This window comes from Lithohypha guttulata (assembly GCF_036872675.1).
Source record: "Lithohypha guttulata strain CCFEE 5908 chromosome Unknown scaffold_3, whole genome shotgun sequence".
In the NCBI taxonomy this organism is placed as follows: domain Eukaryota; kingdom Fungi; phylum Ascomycota; class Eurotiomycetes; order Chaetothyriales; family Trichomeriaceae; genus Lithohypha; species Lithohypha guttulata.
The window spans coordinates 513,378-530,504 of NW_027042752.1; the positions used below are offsets into that span (position 1 = coordinate 513,378).

At 48.8% G+C, this 17,127-nt stretch overlaps 9 protein-coding genes across 9 annotated transcripts; 4 read left to right on the forward strand and 5 right to left on the reverse strand.

Annotated features, from left to right (window-relative positions):
- Nucleotides 1-132: 132 nt before the first annotated feature.
- Nucleotides 133-707, reverse strand: LTR64_003971 (uncharacterized protein; the record flags this gene model as incomplete). Its single annotated transcript, XM_064898321.1, has 2 exons — nt 133-584; nt 677-707. The coding sequence occupies 2 exons, from the start codon at nt 705-707 to the stop codon at nt 133-135; spliced, it is 483 nt and encodes a 160-aa protein (XP_064754278.1).
- Nucleotides 708-1,810: 1,103 nt separating this feature from the next.
- MAE1 (NAD-dependent malic enzyme, mitochondrial) lies at nt 1,811-3,624 on the reverse strand (the record flags this gene model as incomplete). Its single annotated transcript, XM_064898322.1, has 2 exons — nt 1,811-2,625; nt 2,673-3,624. The coding sequence occupies 2 exons, from the start codon at nt 3,622-3,624 to the stop codon at nt 1,811-1,813; spliced, it is 1,767 nt and encodes a 588-aa protein (XP_064754279.1).
- Nucleotides 3,625-4,362: 738 nt separating this feature from the next.
- On the reverse strand, nt 4,363-5,556 carry PPE1 (Protein phosphatase methylesterase 1; the record flags this gene model as incomplete). The annotated part of the gene is made up of 2 exons (XM_064898323.1): nt 4,363-5,348; nt 5,409-5,556. 2 exons carry the CDS (start codon nt 5,554-5,556, stop codon nt 4,363-4,365), a joined length of 1,134 nt encoding a protein of 377 aa, XP_064754280.1.
- Nucleotides 5,557-6,295: 739 nt separating this feature from the next.
- LTR64_003974 (uncharacterized protein) lies at nt 6,296-7,979 on the forward strand (the record flags this gene model as incomplete). The annotated part of the gene is made up of 2 exons (XM_064898324.1): nt 6,296-7,424; nt 7,471-7,979. The coding sequence occupies 2 exons, from the start codon at nt 6,296-6,298 to the stop codon at nt 7,977-7,979; spliced, it is 1,638 nt and encodes a 545-aa protein (XP_064754281.1).
- Nucleotides 7,980-8,461: 482 nt separating this feature from the next.
- Nucleotides 8,462-10,537, forward strand: GPI2 (glycosylphosphatidylinositol anchor biosynthesis; the record flags this gene model as incomplete). The annotated part of the gene is made up of 1 exon (XM_064898325.1): nt 8,462-10,537. The coding sequence occupies one exon, from the start codon at nt 8,462-8,464 to the stop codon at nt 10,535-10,537; it is 2,076 nt and encodes a 691-aa protein (XP_064754282.1).
- Nucleotides 10,538-10,758: 221 nt separating this feature from the next.
- On the forward strand, nt 10,759-11,198 carry LTR64_003976 (uncharacterized protein; the record flags this gene model as incomplete). Its single annotated transcript, XM_064898326.1, has 2 exons — nt 10,759-11,058; nt 11,082-11,198. 2 exons carry the CDS (start codon nt 10,759-10,761, stop codon nt 11,196-11,198), a joined length of 417 nt encoding a protein of 138 aa, XP_064754283.1.
- Nucleotides 11,199-12,027: 829 nt separating this feature from the next.
- LTR64_003977 (uncharacterized protein) lies at nt 12,028-13,178 on the reverse strand (the record flags this gene model as incomplete). Its single annotated transcript, XM_064898327.1, has 2 exons — nt 12,028-12,886; nt 13,171-13,178. 2 exons carry the CDS (start codon nt 13,176-13,178, stop codon nt 12,028-12,030), a joined length of 867 nt encoding a protein of 288 aa, XP_064754284.1.
- Nucleotides 13,179-14,325: 1,147 nt separating this feature from the next.
- Nucleotides 14,326-15,048, forward strand: LTR64_003978 (uncharacterized protein; the record flags this gene model as incomplete). Its single annotated transcript, XM_064898328.1, has 1 exon — nt 14,326-15,048. One exon carries the CDS (start codon nt 14,326-14,328, stop codon nt 15,046-15,048), a length of 723 nt encoding a protein of 240 aa, XP_064754285.1.
- A 173-nt stretch (nt 15,049-15,221) lies between these two features.
- MSS51 (translational activator for mitochondrial COX1) lies at nt 15,222-16,818 on the reverse strand (the record flags this gene model as incomplete). Its single annotated transcript, XM_064898329.1, has 2 exons — nt 15,222-15,252; nt 15,299-16,818. 2 exons carry the CDS (start codon nt 16,816-16,818, stop codon nt 15,222-15,224), a joined length of 1,551 nt encoding a protein of 516 aa, XP_064754286.1.
- Between the last annotated feature and the right edge of the window lie 309 nt (nt 16,819-17,127).

The window sequence follows — 17,127 nt, forward strand, 5'->3', positions numbered from 1 at the left end:
AACGGATGCAGTCGATAGGTCAATGTCCTCTGTCAGTGTTGTCCTACCAGTGGCATTCAGGTTGACCGTTAGGACTGATTTTTGAGCGTTTTCAAATATTCCCGTAAGCGCAGCAATTTAGATGCACCTGAGCTATTCGCTGTCTTTGCCTTCCTTCCTGCGTTTCTTGGTCCCGCACGAGCATTGGTGGTCATTCGCAAACACATTATGCTGGTAGCAGATCGATCCGTCGGAAACCTGTGACATCTGACCACATGTTTCATTGAAACGCAGGACTCCATCTGCGAGATTGATAGTGCTGCGCCTCCGAAAGGCAGCTCTGTCAGGCTGACCAGTTGCTTGAGGAGTTTGAATGTGGCGCTTGTAGAATGCCGCAGATACTGTTTCGAAGTTTGTGATAGATGACACCTTCACCTTCTTGTCCTGGCTAGGGTGTGTTGGAAGTACTTCGGTAACCAGAATGTGCTGCTGCTGAGAGTTAGCTGTGGCATTCAAGTCTTTGCTTTCTTGACCAGAAGCTGCTACTTGCTCCGGCGTCTTCCAAGAGGATTGTGACTCGAGGATGTCGTGACCGCTCATTGCATCTAGGCGGAGACTGTCAGCAACCCGAAGATTTGTTATGTCGGTAGGGTTCAGATGAAGTACTTGCCTGCTGTGTGTTCTACACCAACCTCACCAGTGTTCTTAGGAGCCCTTGAATCGCTCATGGTTGTATTCACGTATGAGATGGTATCTGATTTGAATCTTATTCGAAGTCATAGAAGATATCTCTGCCACCCTCCATAGAGAGCCCCTGGTCCTCCTTATGTACATCATGCCGTTCAATTCACCTGGAAGGAGTCTTTTCTCGGCTCAAGGATCACACCATAGAAATTGACTCGTAAGATATTCATCCATGCTTCACACATATGGTCGAGTGACAGATAGCTGTGATGTAGTTAGCTCCCGACCATTACGAGCTCTCTTGCTTAAAATTTCCTCGTGATACTGCGGAATACCATTTAGGAAAAAGGAGTTGACTAAGCAGAAAGTTCAGGAATGTGCCGGTGCTCGCCTACAATGCAAACGCGCGAATTTGTCATGAAACATCACACCACATCACCGAGGGTTGATTCGATCCTTCAAGAGTACGGACTGTGCATTGTGGCATGTGATCGATGAGCCAAAAGACAATATGAGTGATAAAACTGTTCAGAAAAGTAATCATTGAGAGGTGCGGCTCGTGTATGCTGAAAACAAAATTGCCGGGCGAGAAGTGCCTCAGGATACACCCAGGACACGCTAGCCTATTACCCGAATGAAGGTACAGTGCAAGCAGCAAACATACAAACGTCACGTTCAATGTTACATATGCTTTAATCAATGAATTTACCTCCAGATGAGACCCGAAAGGATCTCTACCTACAGATGAAACCGGATTCTTCTGGAAGCGGAGCATGTGGTAAGAACGTCAAACACTCCTCCGAGCCGTGGTCATGGGTTTTCCCTTGGACAGTATATGGCCCACTTCAGGTCTGCGCCGAGGTTTTTGGTGTTTTGAGACAGGGGGTTCGATCCCCGGATAGGGAACTGGCATGATTCTTCTTTTTGCGACTTCGCCGAGCTACTAACTGGTAGCTCGTCATGGCAAGGTCGAAAATCCTCGTGGAATTCAATAACAACAATTATAATGGTAACGGCAGAAGTTGTTGGAAAAAAGCCAGTACTGCTGGCGGAAAGGAAATAAATTGAACGTTGATAGCATATCGATCTATAATCATCAGCCCTTCGAAGTGTAATTGCTCACCCCAACGCCCTTTGAAACTGTTGATCAGGAATCCGTCTTCGCTGTTCCTTTACCCTCTTCGAAGACGAGCTCTCTGTAAGACGCATCCCACATTTGTGCTCTGACCCACTCCTCCAGCTCTTTATCATTATCAAGAGGCACATTCTGAACTCCTAACAGATTCTCCTTGGCTGCTTGCTTGAGCACACCCATAGCAATCTTCACGCTGACATCTCTTGCTTGCTCGACGCCCGGGCATAGCTCTTTCGTAGGGTCATTTTGTTTAACAGCTGGTGTTTCATCTGCTAGAGCACTCACAGCAGCGACGAGCATGCCATCTGACAGAAGCTTTGTCTTCCCCAAAACACAACCTAAACCTATTCCCGGAAAGCAAACACTGTTGTTGCACTCCGCAATTTCATAAGTCTTATCATTGTACTTGACAGGTGGGAAGGGCGATCCTGTGGCGACGAACGCCTTGCCATCTGTCCATTTGATGAGATCTTCTGGTTTGGCCTCATGCAGTCGGGTAGGATTGGACAATGGGAAGATGATAGGGTGTTCGACTTGTTTTGCCATTTCCCGCACAGCATCTTCAGTAAATGCACCAGGGTTTGTAGAAGTTCCAATAAGGACATGCGGCTTGATCTTGCCGATCAAGGTTTTGAGGTCTTTACGCTCATCATCTGATAGAGACCACTTCGAGGCAGGGTGAGCGAATGGCTTCTGAGCGATAGACAAGCTATCATCGTCATCGAGCAATAGTCCCTGCTTGTCGACCAAGAACATTTGTTTTTTGGCGTCCTCCTTTGAGATGCCTGCATTGTTGGCCACAGCCGCAGCAATTTGTTCCGCAATACCTGCCAATGGTCAGAACATGGTTTAGCTAAGACGACGAAGCACCTACCAGTACCTGCACTACCTGCGCCATACGAGAGCACCCTCAGGTCGCCAAGTTTGATGTCGCTAAGTTTGGCAGCAGCCATGACTGAGGCTAATGTGACACAGCCTGTACCTTGCACATCGTCGTTGAAAACAGCATGCTCTCCTCGATATTCGTTCAGCAATCGTCGAGCATTATGAACTCCGAAATCCTCGAAGTGAATGTAGGCTTTCGGGAAAAGCTTCTTGACACTCTTAACGAAGCTATTCACAAACTCGTCATACTGTTTGCCTCGAACTCTGTTCTGTTTTACGCCTAAGTAAAGATCATCCTTCAACAGTTTTTCATTGTTGGTGCCTGTATCAAGGACAACTCCGAGGCATCGGTCAGGATGTACACCAGCACAGATAGTTGTCAAGGCAAGTTTGGCAATGCTAATCAGTATACCACCGATGCCTTGGTCACCGATGCCTAGGATTTGCTCCCCATCAGAAACGACGATGTAATCGACGCCACCATCGTCCGCACCAGGGACAACGAACTTGCTCAGACGGTTTTCGACCTCGTCAGGATGCATGATCGTCAAAAAGCATCCATCCGCTCGTCGGAACACTCGCGAGTAATTCTCGATAGCTGCACCTTCCGTCGGCGTGTAAATGATACTGAACATCTCCTTCAGGTGTTCTTGGATAACCCGAAAGTAGAGGACAAGGTTCTGCTCCTGCAGGGATGTCATGAAAGTGTTCTTCTCGAGGTCTGTTTCTAGTTCGGAGTACTGCTCGTAAGCCCGATCGACCTGCTGCTTCAATATCTGGAGATTTGTCGGCAGCATGCCATTAAGACCAAGTTTGTGTCTTTCATTATGGGAGAAGGCAGTACCCTTGTTGTAGTATGGTTCATTGAGTAACGCGCGACCTTTGTAAGGCACCTTGATAGGACCTCTGTCAGCTAAAGGCAGGTCGTCGTACTTCCCCATGTTAGGTAATGTGGCAGAGGACTATTTTGCTGAGTCAAATAGCGGCCTAGGCTGCACGAAATAGCTGCCGAGATTGTACAGTTATGGCCAGAGACTTTGTACACGTTCATGCCATAGCAGAGTGTTGAAGACAATATTTGTACTTTCGTTTCGATTTCCACGTTTCGGGAATACTCGTAGACCTTCACGTCATGCTCATTAACAATTGTGGTAAGCATGCATATTATTTAACCTTTACCACAAGTACATAAACTGCCGCTCGTTTTCATTCGTCCAAGATATGAGACTAATTCTGTTAGTGGGTGGGAAAAATGCCTGTTTGGTCAGTCGATGGTTTCTATCAGATAAAGCGACGAATTACGCAATTCTCTTTAGTAGACTAATGCAGTCTCAGGACAAGTGGAGAAGGTCAAATAATATGCACGCATACCACAGTACGGCTAGCAGTTGCCGAGTCATCACAATCAGCGCCTTCATACCACAGTAAAAAGCATGTCGACGGAGATTCAGCCAACAAAGTGGTATTTTGTTGGTCCTGCTCCCACCCCTTGTACTTACCACGAGTAACGTAACGATGTGACGACTGCGTAGTCATTGTACACGAATCCTACCTGATATGCCCGTATCAAGTCTGGTCATCGGGGCTGTCCTTTTCGTGATGTGGTAGTGCGTACCGTGAAAGTTCTCTTTCTGTCTGTAATCGCCTCATGATTTGTGTTGAGCGAAGAAGACCTGTGCTCATTTACTGGCATGCGCAGACTTGAGCTTGCCCTGCTTGATCAAGTCATCCACCTTTGGTGGCAGAACCAGCGTGCTTCGATCATTCCTCCTAAAGAAATCTGCCACTACCATGGCTGTTTTTTCAGGTTGATCTTCGTGCACAAAATGACCAGCTTCTGGAAAGACCTGCAACTGATATTTCCCTTGCATCTGTCCAATCATAAGCTCTTTGTCGAGCCGATCCGTTCCAGCTAGGATGAGCAGTTTGCCTGCACCTGGAACCGACAGAAACTTCGAGGACAATCCGGTGAACCAATTCTCCCAAAAAGGCTTCGTCGCCGAGAGATCTGTACGCCAAGTAAGTTTCTCGTTGCCGTTGGTTTCTTGCTTGAGAAGTGGGGGAACTGATACTCTAGCAGAACTGCTGTTCCTGAGTGTGCGAGACCTAACGTGCCACGTAATAGCACTTATGACTGATGGAAAAGATCTTGGTCGTGTAGAAAGATACTGTTCCATGCTTTGTAACGCGTCGATGGCTGAGCCCTCGACAACGTCCAAGACACCGTAGCCAAGGACAGCACTGCCTAACAACTTTCGGAAAGCAAGCTCGGTGACGACTGCTCCTCCTAACGAATGCCCAAGAAGAACGATCGGAGGCAGCTTGGGCCATAGCGAGCGCTGCTGTACGCCTATGATGACAGACGCGAGATCAGTAGCAAGCGTCTCCAGGCACAGGTCAAGCTCCTGGTGAGTGGTGACTGTCTGGCCATGGCCGCGACAATCAGGGGACAGAAAGCCAGCCTCGGGGAGGCTCGTTCTCAAAGCAGTAGCCAAAAGCGCGAAGGAAAGCCCTGAGGCGCCAGCTCCATGATGAAAACAAAACAACGGCGCATCAGCTGTCGATGGTGGTGTGAAATAGGCATGAACGTGGGTGCCATTACCTATATCGAGCAGAAGCTCTTCTTCGAAGAAATTCTGCCACGGTAATGGTTCATATTGAGATTCTGGACGCCTGGTAGTCGGTCTCTCGAACAGGTTCTGTTCTGCAGTAGGAACAACGGTACCTGTTGAAGATGCCGATGAAGAAGAATCGTTGCGCAACTGATTCGGTTGACGAGTATCCTCAGGAGCCTCGTCCTCTTCGTTTTCGTCAAAAGACGATGGTAGATCTCGCAGATGGCTTTTGGCCCATTGCTTCTGCAAAGCACTCATAGTCCTCGTTAGGCTTTGGTAAGGCTTGCAGTCCAAGTCACGAGTTACGGGGGGCTGGTTGAGATTGCTGGGGAGTGGTGGAGTTCATCGCCGTTCGATTTGCATGCATGAAAGTGCCAACAGTCTAGCGGCAGCACGCTAAGTTCCAGGCGAGAGATAGGCGTATCATGGCTGATCGTGAATCTCTTCGCGTTTAGAAAAACAGGTCATACGAATTGAGTATTTCGTACCATACGTTTAATGACGTTGCTCACATATCGGAAATTTTGCAGTACTTCTGCACTGAGTCTATCTGTTGAGTCTAGAGTTTTGAGCAGACAGGTCAATGCCTGCGTCCTCATCGAATAGCAGGAGGCTGCACATGCTAGGAAAAGCTGGAAGTTCAAAATGGACGCGCCCAGACTAACGGCGTGGGCGAAGCTGGCGCTCCAGCCTCGAAAGAGCTTGGAATCGAGCCTGTAGAAGACGTCATCGGCCAATGTGGTGGTGAGCTCATGCTCGAACTCCTCTTCTTCCTGTCGAATGACGATCGTACTAGCGCGGCAAACTGCAAGGAAGGCTACACATCTTTTTATCGCAGCTCATGCGTGCAGTCTGCGATACCACAAGCTCTATAGCCACGCAGGACGTGACTTCTTTCCATCACTTCCCACCCCACAACACTTCTTATCTGACTTTGTGAAGGTCAGACATCATCTTGCACAAGCTACCACAGCTGTTCTAGAGCAGTGTCGTGACAATGGTGTCGCTTTGGGGCAGCAAGAATAATCAGGAAGAGCAAGACGAGGATCAAGAGAATGGCAGACCAACTACCTCAACATCACAGACAGATACACCTCGACAGTCCGAAGAAGCCAACGAGCGTTCGAGGCTTCTTCCTCCTCCTCCTGACCGCAGAGGCTATCTAAGCCCTGACGACCCAGCAGTATCCCCATACAATCTCTGGTCGGTGCGAGCACTGCGATGGTTCGAAATCATCTTCCTGGTGATCACGTTCTTGTGGTGGGTGCTGTTGCTGGTGTCGATATTTGTCAGTCCACCCCGATTTAACTCGCGAGGCTCTGGATTCTTCGACTTCTCCTTCACCTCATTGACCATCGGCAATCTCCTGGTCGGTCTTATCTTCTTCGCCGTGCCGTCATCAGCCATGAGCATACTGAGCATGTCCATCTCGGTGCTTCTTCTGATTGACATGATCATCATCTTGGCTGTACCTCAGATTCGAGTCGAAGAGGGATGGGTCGGAATTGCTTCTGTGGTTTGGGCAGCATTGATTGCTTTGTACAATGTCATCACGAACCGAACTGTTAAATGGGGCAAAGCTGAAGAAGAGGAACGTCTAACAGGAAGACAAGAGACAAGAAGAACGCTGAAGGAGTGGTTGGCCATACTCCTTGCTACAGTCATTATGGTTCTGTATGTCATCATCGTCATCCTGCTCACGGCTGTCCTCGTCCTTCGATCTCGAGACGCAACCCTTGCAGCTCCTGGCGAGCGATACTTGGTTGACGGTGACAAATATCGAGTCCACGTCGCTTGTGAAGGCAACCAAACATTTTACAAGGATGGTTCGCCTAAACCTACTGTGTTGTTGGAAGGCGGCTATATGCCAGTATTTGACAGCATGGAAGATTGGGTCTACGACGCTCGCAAGAACGGCACCATTGACAGATACTGCTGGTGGGATAGACCTGGCCTAGCATGGTCAGAGAATGCTCCTTCTCCACATTCTGCTGGCATGTCAGCCGGTGCTCTTAGCGAAGCGCTCGCCATCCGAGGGGAGGAGGGACCATTCATTCTGGTTGGTGCCGGTATTGGTGGCATCTACACACGTATCTTCTCTGCCCGAAACGTGCGAAACATTGCAGGTAAGTGCCCATATTCTGTGTTCTGTAATTTGGCTAACCAAACTAGGTATTATGCTCATCGACGCCCTTCACGAGGATCTGCTCTACCGCGTCTCAAGCCCAGGTCGAGGTTTCGTCCTTTGGGGTAGAGGTATCATTTCTCCTCTCGGTCTCGATAGACTGTCAGGTGCTCTTTTCAAACATCGAACCAAGGAAGATCGTGTCTACGGAAAGTCAGCCTACCAAGGTGGCAAGTTCATCAAGAACAAGTTGCAGGAGAATTTGGTCGCAGACTCCTTGACCAAGAGCGAAGTCAAGTCAGCCACCAATATTCAACAGCCTGAAGTCCCGCTGGTTGTGATCACCAGTGGCCGTCACATCAAGACAGATGATGTTTGGGAGGAAAAACAAAAAGCTTTGACAAAGATCACAGACAACCTGCTTGGATGGGAGATTGTACAGAAGGCACCGTCTGAGGAAGTGTGGAGAGTTAAAGAAGGCCGTGATGCACTGGAACACTGGCTCGGAAAGCTGTACAGCTATCGCATGAAGACGAAGTCGGAAGAGGAACAATAAATGTTGTTCTGCTAATCCTGCAAGCACCTGGGTCCGTGTTGTTGGAGCATTTCCATGTCTGCTAGGATTGATGCGTTTGGACGACGTTGCTTCTGCATTGTTGGCGGCTAGGCGCAATGTATACGCATTGGTAATACACAAAAGGATAGCTCGGTCTTTATATTGCACGAATCTAATGTTTTGTATTTATCTGGTGGTTTCTTCTTTTCGCTCAGCAGTAGTAATATGCAGAAGTACTACTAGTAACCAATCTCGCAGGGCGTTCTCGATTAATAGCCGCCCTCTGGTGGCTCGTTCCAGTGTCACAGGCTCAATACAATCCTGCATGCTCAGCGTTGATCCTTCAATGATATACCGTGCTTTGCAAGGACAATATTACAAAGCTTGATGCTCTATACACTCTCCTCCTTAAAGTAGCTAGGCGTCTGACTCGCAGAAGCCGAACTACGAGATGATTCTGCGATAACAATACAAGGCGCATTATGGCGCCGCCATCTTCACCACCGAATAAGCCCACCGACCCAACGTCCTCATCCACTAACACTCCCATTGCTACACCATCGCCTATCCCACCTCCTGTGCCCGTTGAGACTCATCCAAATCGCATCAGACCATCCGGGCATTTTTACTCTCCTGACCCGTCTAGACTTGCACCCGAAGATGCACTTACACCACCTCGACTTCAGCCCATAGCCTCACTAGATGGCAGCGTTGTCTCCCTACCATCTGCTGCAGCACGAGCTGCAGCAGTAGCGTTACGTCCTACTGCTCCTGACCAGCTACGGTCTTCAGTTGCTGCTCTTCGACAGCCACCCGCTATCCCACCTGTTGCGGCACGACTCGAGCAAGAAAGACGAGCTGCACGAGCTGCGAGGCGAAGAGCTAGGCATCAGCCTCAAGTATGGAAGAAACTACTGTGGATAAAGCACAAAGGCTACCCGGACAATTATACAGATCCTACTACTTTCTTGGAGCACTTGCAGTGGAATCCGAAATTCAGACCTTATGAGTTTTGGCCTCTTGTTGCAGATTCCATGGTGATTGTGCAGCATGTCGCGGCAGTCATAGTGTTTGTGTCCGCATATGCTGGTATCTACCAAGATCGTCTGAGTCCTGTAGCTGTTGTGCTCTGCGGAACAATTGCTAGTGTGGTAGGCTGGATCATGTGGGACCAGTGGAAGTGTGAAGAGGACTCTGATATGGAAGCCCAGTTTGCGGACGAAAACAATGGCAGTATTCAGATTGACGGCGTTGCTCCAAGGTCTACATTGGCTGCTCAAGAAGATAAGTCGAACAACAGCTCGAGCAACGTCCGAAGACCTACTACCATGAATGGACACACCAATAACCTCACAAACGGCACTTTCAAGAAAGATTTAGGTCTCAGCTTGTCCACCTCAAACCTCATAGCCAAAAACGCCGAAGGTCAGCTTCAGAGCAGTCATGTTCCCTCTTTATCGAAGGCCTCTTTGCAGTCAATATCTCCCATTGAACCATTAGCGGAGCACAACTTATTCACAAACTCTGACGATGGATACGCATCTGCCTCGCTGATGCGAGTCTTCTCCAACAAATCGTACACCAGTAATGCTTCATATAATTACATTCCTCAGTCACCAACGACGCTTCCTCCCAGTGTCTCACCTCGCAATCAAGCACGAATCAAGACGTTCAAGTCAGCCCTGCTCCTCTACTTTGCTTTGCTAGGATTGAGCCCGATCCTCAAGTCGCTCACGAAGTCGACCTCAAGTGATAGCATTTGGGCCTTGGCTACCTGGCTTCTGATCATCAACATATTCTTCTTCGATTATGGTAGCCAGTATGTACCTACTGCGAAGTCGCAGCAGCTGCAAAAAGAGGACAACGTTGGAGATTCTGCTTCGAGCAGACAGAATGGAATACTCCACAATAAGCCTTCTCATGCTTCAATATCGACGACAGCTTCTTCTGTGTACCAGAACTACAATCGGCCTGCGGCAGCCTCTGTCGCTTCACCGAGCGCATATCCATCATCAGGCATCGCCTCGACAAAGCAACCTTTGACATCGCCGACACCAGCGCAGCCTTCCTCAAATGCTGCGACGCTTCCGCCACAAAATACATACCCTTCTTCTCTATCAACTAACGCGGCTGTCATGGCATCCACGGTACTCGCCTCCAGATTGCCTACCACAACCTCTGTCTTTTCGCTTACCCTGTTCTCCATCCAGATTTTCGGACTCTTCCCGCTTTACCGCAGGTACCTACGGACGCGATCGTTTCCAATGCATACTGCACTGACTATCACCCTGATTGTCATGGCCTCGGCAGGCCTTGGTCTCATACTATCACAATCCTACACTCACAAGTACGGCAATTGCGGCTTCTGTTTCAGCTGGTGCGTGCATGTCGTCGTGCGAAGTACAATTGGAATCACTATTGGAAGTGTAGCCACGGCAGTGATCATGGGCGGATGTGCTTGGTGGTTGATTAGTTTGCAGAGGTACAAGAACGTGGTCATTGGCCCATGGGATCCAGCCAAGCCGATGTTGGCAGGTGGTGAACGACCCGGAGACTGAATAGTGATGAGGTACATACGAAGTTGCGTATAGTGTACAAGTATCACTTCGTGACTCTTTTACCGACACTTCAGATAGTGACATCTTGTTTGGACAATGGGCTATGTGGCTGCTGCCTGAAGTATTCTCTGACTGAACCGCAGAGAGTCTCTCTATAGCATATTTACGCCATATTAACCCTTGGTATACGACTACACCACGGTCGGTCACACAACACAAAGATGTCTACTCTCCTAGATCCATATCAAGTTCTTGGTGTCCAATATGGCACTCCTAAAATACAGATCAAAAAAGTGTATCGAGAACTTGCATTGAAGTTCCACCCCGACAAAGCAGGTCCTGCATCGACAATGCGCTTCCAACAAATCCAGGACGCATGGGAAAGAGTCGCAAACGGTTACATCCCTCCAAAACCGGCACCTCCTCCATCTTGGTTCCCACAACCAGAAGCAACCCCAGATCCTCCTTATCCGGGCTGGGAATCTGGGCGAACATACCACGAATGGTTTACGAGCGTCGAGGTACGAACAGAAGAGTACTACAGGCAGAAGTTCAGAGAAGAAGGACGTCCTTTCAAGGTTCCGCAGGACCCATCGAAACCACCGCCACGACCACAAAGGCCAGCAGATACACAGCCGCAGTGGCATCAACGAAAACGTAACAAGAAAAAGTGCCCTTCAAGTTCGACTTCGATGAGAGCGAGAATGAGAACGAGAGTGGTAGTGATAGCGAGGGCGAGGGTGATGGTATGCCATACGGAAATCATTCTTGGTTTTGGAGCAAAGGGAGGTGGACAAAAACGTCGCGTGGTAGTGGTAGCGATGCCGGTCATGTACCCAGGTACAGTACCTGTTCGGATTCGCAGCCAGAGGATGAGAAGAAAACATGGGAGTCCACTGGCAGCAGCGAGCAAGCCGGCAGTCGTTCTGCTGACACATGGTCACAAAACTCGCACGGGCAGAACGTGAACACAAAGACGGAAGAGCAAGATCTGTGGGACGTGGAGGACTTGTGATTCTGGACAGATGCAAATCAATGATATTTGTACAAAAAAAGCTTCAGTTAGTTGTGTAAAGAGGTTGATTGCCTCGATTTGGTGATATAATGCTATCTGATATGCTCAACATGATTGTCCTGTAGCTTTCTCAATTTGAGTTTCTCGCACTAAGACCTATACGTCCAATCTCTAAGATACAATGGCTATAGTAGATACAATGAGATCATTGAGCTGCATTGGTCGCTACAAACTTTCTGGATTCGTAAGTAGTATGATAATGCTGCTTGGCTTGATGTGAACTGTAACAGGGTCGTCGACTAGCGGTATCGAATAGTATTCGTATTCAACTCCGTGCACATAAAAAGAAGAGACAATAACGTGTGAGAAGATATTTTATCTTGACTAAATACTAAAGCGCTTATTTGGGGTATCTAAAACAATAATCCAACAATGACGTCGATATAAACCAGATGTCAATATACCTGAATGGCAATCACGCCACTGTCAAAAACAAGCTGGCCACAGCAGCAGCCACCCAGTAACCACCGTAGTTCGCCATGAGTTGTACAGCAGCGGAGATCTGGCTCTCATTGCTTGGGTCTGTGCCGCCAGCAGCAGTGGTACCATTGTCGAGGGTCCCGTTGATATAGGCTGTTGTATTTCCGTCTCCAAAATCGACAACTCTGACTTGTGTGGTGTTTACAGGTGCACCTGAGCCAGCGCCGTCTGTCAGGGTAAGGGCTAGTGCTGTCTGGTTGCCTTCTGGATCTGGATCACAGCCACATACAGAGTACTGCTGGCAAAGACATGTGACGTTGGCTGTTCGATTTCTGCCGTCCTCGTACCAGCGGTAACCACCATATCCGACATAAGGATATGCGTAGACAGGGTATAGCCAAAGTAGAGGGAAGAAACCAATCGCTGCCACTGGCAGGAGGAAAGGGGCGACGCCTCTTGTCGGACTCCTTGCACCTGCTTGGTAAGGTACGGCAGCACCACCGGCATATCGTCCGCCATAAGACGGAGGTGTTCCTGAACCGTCGCGGGTTCTACCACCTAGATTCGACGAGGGCGAGAAGGAGTAAGATGAGCTGGCTCGGCCTCCAGAACTGGAAGAACCTCTGCCGCCACTGCTACTGCCACCTCCACGTCCACCGCCACCACCTCTTCTCTTTTCTAGCTCGGTATATTTCGCGCCATCGAATGAGTCAGCCGATGGTATCCTCTCTATCAGGACTGAATCTGCAGGCTGTCGTGGTGGTAGTGCTGAGACGAATGTGCTGGCGCATAATAATGACGTTACAATCGCTGACGAGAACTTCATCTTAAGATTGTCGACGAAGGATGTGAGACTGGTGCGTGCGTAGTGTTTGTAATACTGATACTTGTGAAGGTATACGATGTGTCAGAAGATGGCTACCACAGTCGTATTAATATTTAGGAGTATTAGTGTTGAGTGTGTACAAAAGGAACAATGTCTGTCGCAAACGATATTGTTTGTACAAGATGGTTGATTGGGATGGAATGTTCTACAACGAGACAATGAAGGCTTTTGAAAGCAAGTGATTAGAAAACAAAAGCTGCGCCTTCTTTCATAGAGTTACAGTACCCAAAAATCAATGCGTCAAGAGCTTACCTCAACATATTGCAGAGGAAAGAATGTCTATGTCACGAATAAGATGAAGTCATTGGAGAATCGGATTGTACTTCAGTCCAAATTATCGGTTAACGGCTTCGCTGCGCCTTGAATTAGTCCCTGGTTCCAGGCTTGAAATTGGCGTGCTTTGAAGATCGACGCGGGTGGCCTTGGCGTTTTCCTCCGCTCAAATTTCTTCGCCACTCGTGAGCTTCCATGCATCAGATTTGCCCTGCATTCGATCGCAAACTATACGATTTCCAGCTCGATCTCATCTCTTGACCTACGACATATTCGTGGCCACGAGATCGTTGGATATGTATACTGTAAGTAGGTCGGCACTCGTGTTCCGAATGAACTTATCAGTATCAACCTATACTGCAATCTCTGGATACGACTTTGGCTGAGCCGCCAAGGAGCTGGTCACTGAACCGACTTGCCGGGCGCATTCAGTCTGCCTTCCAGGTACGAGTGTGAGATAGAAACAATGATTTGACTTCAATTACCGAACGATATGCGTTTCAACAGGAGTACTGTGGTAAGCCCCTCAGGCGTACCCCTACAAAAGTTTCTCACAGGCTTGCTGCTTAGCTATCCTATCTCATTGCTGGCCAGCGCCTGCCTGCCTTGTGGTCTGCCTGGTACCTTGACTAGCAATTTCCTTACCGAACTTGCAACTTTAGACACTACATTGTAAAGAAATTAAAGGCGACAGCAGTTAGGACATACTGTGACCACAGGCACATCCCACGTGCAAGGCTCACAGTAAGCGAGAACCGCATCATGCAAGATATCTTTCTGAAAAAGCTCGGTCAGTAATTTGAGCGCAACGTTTACAGTTCTCTGGCATCCTCTGCCACAGATAGAGGCTGCCTCTGTAATCAATCACTCATAGCTACGACTTTAGCCATGTGCCCGAACAAGTAGCCAATCATGCCCATTAAATATTTAGCTCTTCCATCCTTCGTGGCCTCCATGAGGGGTTGGATCAGCACTACTCGAGTATAGCTTGACACAACGTTCGTTACTACCTTGCTACGAACACTGCGTCACAGTGACTATGCCATGACCTCCATTGCCCTGCCTTCGTCCAGTAGCTGCAGACTATTAGCTGATTCTGCCAGTAGATATACACCTTCCGGGTTTGCTAACGCCATGGCCGAGGTGCAGCACAACGAAGCTCTCGCGGAGTCACGCATATCCAGTATCGAGAATACCACCCAGCACCGCCCCGATGCACAGACTACCAACGACACTAGCACCGAGGCAGACCTCAAACGCTACACATGCCTCTACTTCGGCTACGCATCAAACCTCTCCCCACGCACCATGAAACAACGCTGCCCAGACTCCCTCTTCATCAGCCTCGCTCGTCTGCAGGGATGGCGCTGGATCATCAACGAGACCGGCTATGCTAACATTATTCCCGGCAATCCCGACGACGAAGTTTGGGGTAGCCTGTGCTTCCTGTCACATAGAGATGAGACCGCGCTCGACGAAAGCGAAGGTGTGCCTTGGCTGTATGAGAAGAAGAAACTCAAGGTTCAGAGGATGCCTCAGCAGCAAGCAGGGGCGGAGTGGCGGGTCGATGAGGGCGAGGAAGTGGAGGCTGTTGTGTATGTTGATGTGCAGAGGTTGACTGAGGGGAGGGTTGAGAGGGAGTATGTCGTCTGGGTGAAGAAGTCGATCGAGGACGCGAAATTGTGTGGATTGCCGGAAAGCTATGCGGAGAAGTATATTAATAGATTCTTGCCTCGTGGTCATAATGGGGGCAGTACTCTGCCAGAGCGGGATATTATGATGGTAAGAACAATGAAGTTTGGAGACAAGGGGGCTGGCATGGTGCCACGAGGTTTTGCAAGCTGGGATCGTGGTTGACTCGAACCGAGCCTATGGTATCGATAGAAGGCCTTGATGACTGTCTAGAGATGGCATCAAATGCCATGAGCTAGCTGACACGATTCACACATGGGTATTTACGTCCACACTATCAGGACATAGTAATACAACACATCATGTCATTGCATGAGTGCTTCAATATGATGATATAATTACTGTCCACCTTTATATGTCGCTTCGTATCTGTGTATTGTTAGTAATGGAGTTTCGCATCAGACGGATAACATACCTCTTGCCTCTAAAAGCCCATACACCCCAATTTCCGCAGCTGATATCCTGCGGATCGAGATCATTCAGGTCCCATCTCAAACTCCTGAAGAGATTCTCTCCAGGTTCCATTAGTAGATCGACCTCACCAGCACACTTCTCCATGACCCATTTCCAATCTCTTTGCATATCCCAATCTGTATATCCTGTGCATATGATTGGCACTTTCGTGCTCAGTAGCTGAGGCAAAGTCTCTTCCCATTCATGTGCTGACGCTGGATGACCAAGACCCGGATGGAAGAGCATAAAGCAGTCGAAGTATGGATCGTAAGGGTAAAACAAGTTTGCTTCATGGAGAGTGTGGAAATAGTCGACGTATGTAGTGATTTTCATCTTGTCCGATATTCGGTCCTCCACTATGGCCCCGAAAGGATTTTCAGGCGTTCGGTCTGGCAGTGGGAACTCGGAGTCTCTACCAACCATCGACTCTGGACCAATGAAGACAAGGTGTATCGATGCACGAGGGAAGAGATGTGACAACTGCGCCCAGATGTCTCTCGGCAATGAAGATTCTGCTCTAGCTCCTAGGATGAATACCCTGATTGGCGGACTAGCAAGACGCAGACCGGAAATGTCCAAGCCTTGACCTGTTCTCGGTGGATGTAACGTGTATCGTAAAGCACTCAAACTCTTTAGACCCTCAAAGGTCAATCTCCCATCTTTTTTTATGTTGTATGGACTTAGTTCGTGGAGCACGCTTGCAATGGTGGCTGGATACGTGAGCAATCTTGTCGCCTGTCTCATACTTCGATCCTGGTTGATAGCCTCAAATTGTCGAGTGTAGAGGAATGTATCCCAGTTCGTCATGTTCACCACGATCTCATCCAACTGTGGTCCAGGGTATTCAAATTCATGGAACCAACGACCTGACCTCAGATCATGATCATCTTCATTGATAGTCCTCAGTGTGTCACATATTTCAACATGAGCCTCGTAGTCACCTACCCAGTGGTCTTCGGAGCAGTACAACGGAATCCCACAATCAGGGCACTCGAAATGTACATGTGCTGGAGGCTGTCTTGAATATTCTCCATACTTCTTCGCTTCCGCATCGTGCGGCCCTTGGGGTTCTCGTGTGGGTTTATGCGCAGGATGTGGACAATATGCATGCTGCCTCATAAACTGTGCTCTTTGCCTTATTTCCGGAATTGGAGAATTTGTGAAAGAGTGAAAGAGGTTGTCTGGTCGGAGGAGCAGAGGTGCTCTATATTGGCCGTATGGCGACAGATTGGGAGGATATCTCTGAGTCTCGAAGTCGTCCGTCTCATATTGTGCTGGTTGAGCAGCTGCCCGGTTGACGGGCTGCTTGGAGGACCATGTCCGTATCTGCTGCGGCGATCTCTGCTGGAGTCTATTGGACTGTCGCTTCGTAGTTGACGAGAAGTTCTGAACTTGACCCTGTACTGCTAACCTTCGGCTGGCTTGTCTGGTAACTTCAGTAAGCTGTCGAACACATCGTAAGCACATATACGAAGACTCCATGACAGTGATACAGAAGCTGAAGTCCAGAGCTGCTCAACTGGCGACTTCGTCAATGAAAGTCGTGACGAACACGAGGCTGACGCTAAGAGCCTCGTTCGGAGATCGCTGTTTCTCTTTGGCGAAAGTTTCCTCACACCATTTGTTTTCCCACGACCATTGTTTCTTTCACCACTGCACGTCAACTCAATTGAACGTCAAGAATGATCTTCGTCTCACAACTGGATCTATAATGACCGCCTATCAGGCCTTGCAACCAGCTCAATTTCCAAAAGCGCTGACTATGCACATCTACATAAACTGCAAAACGTA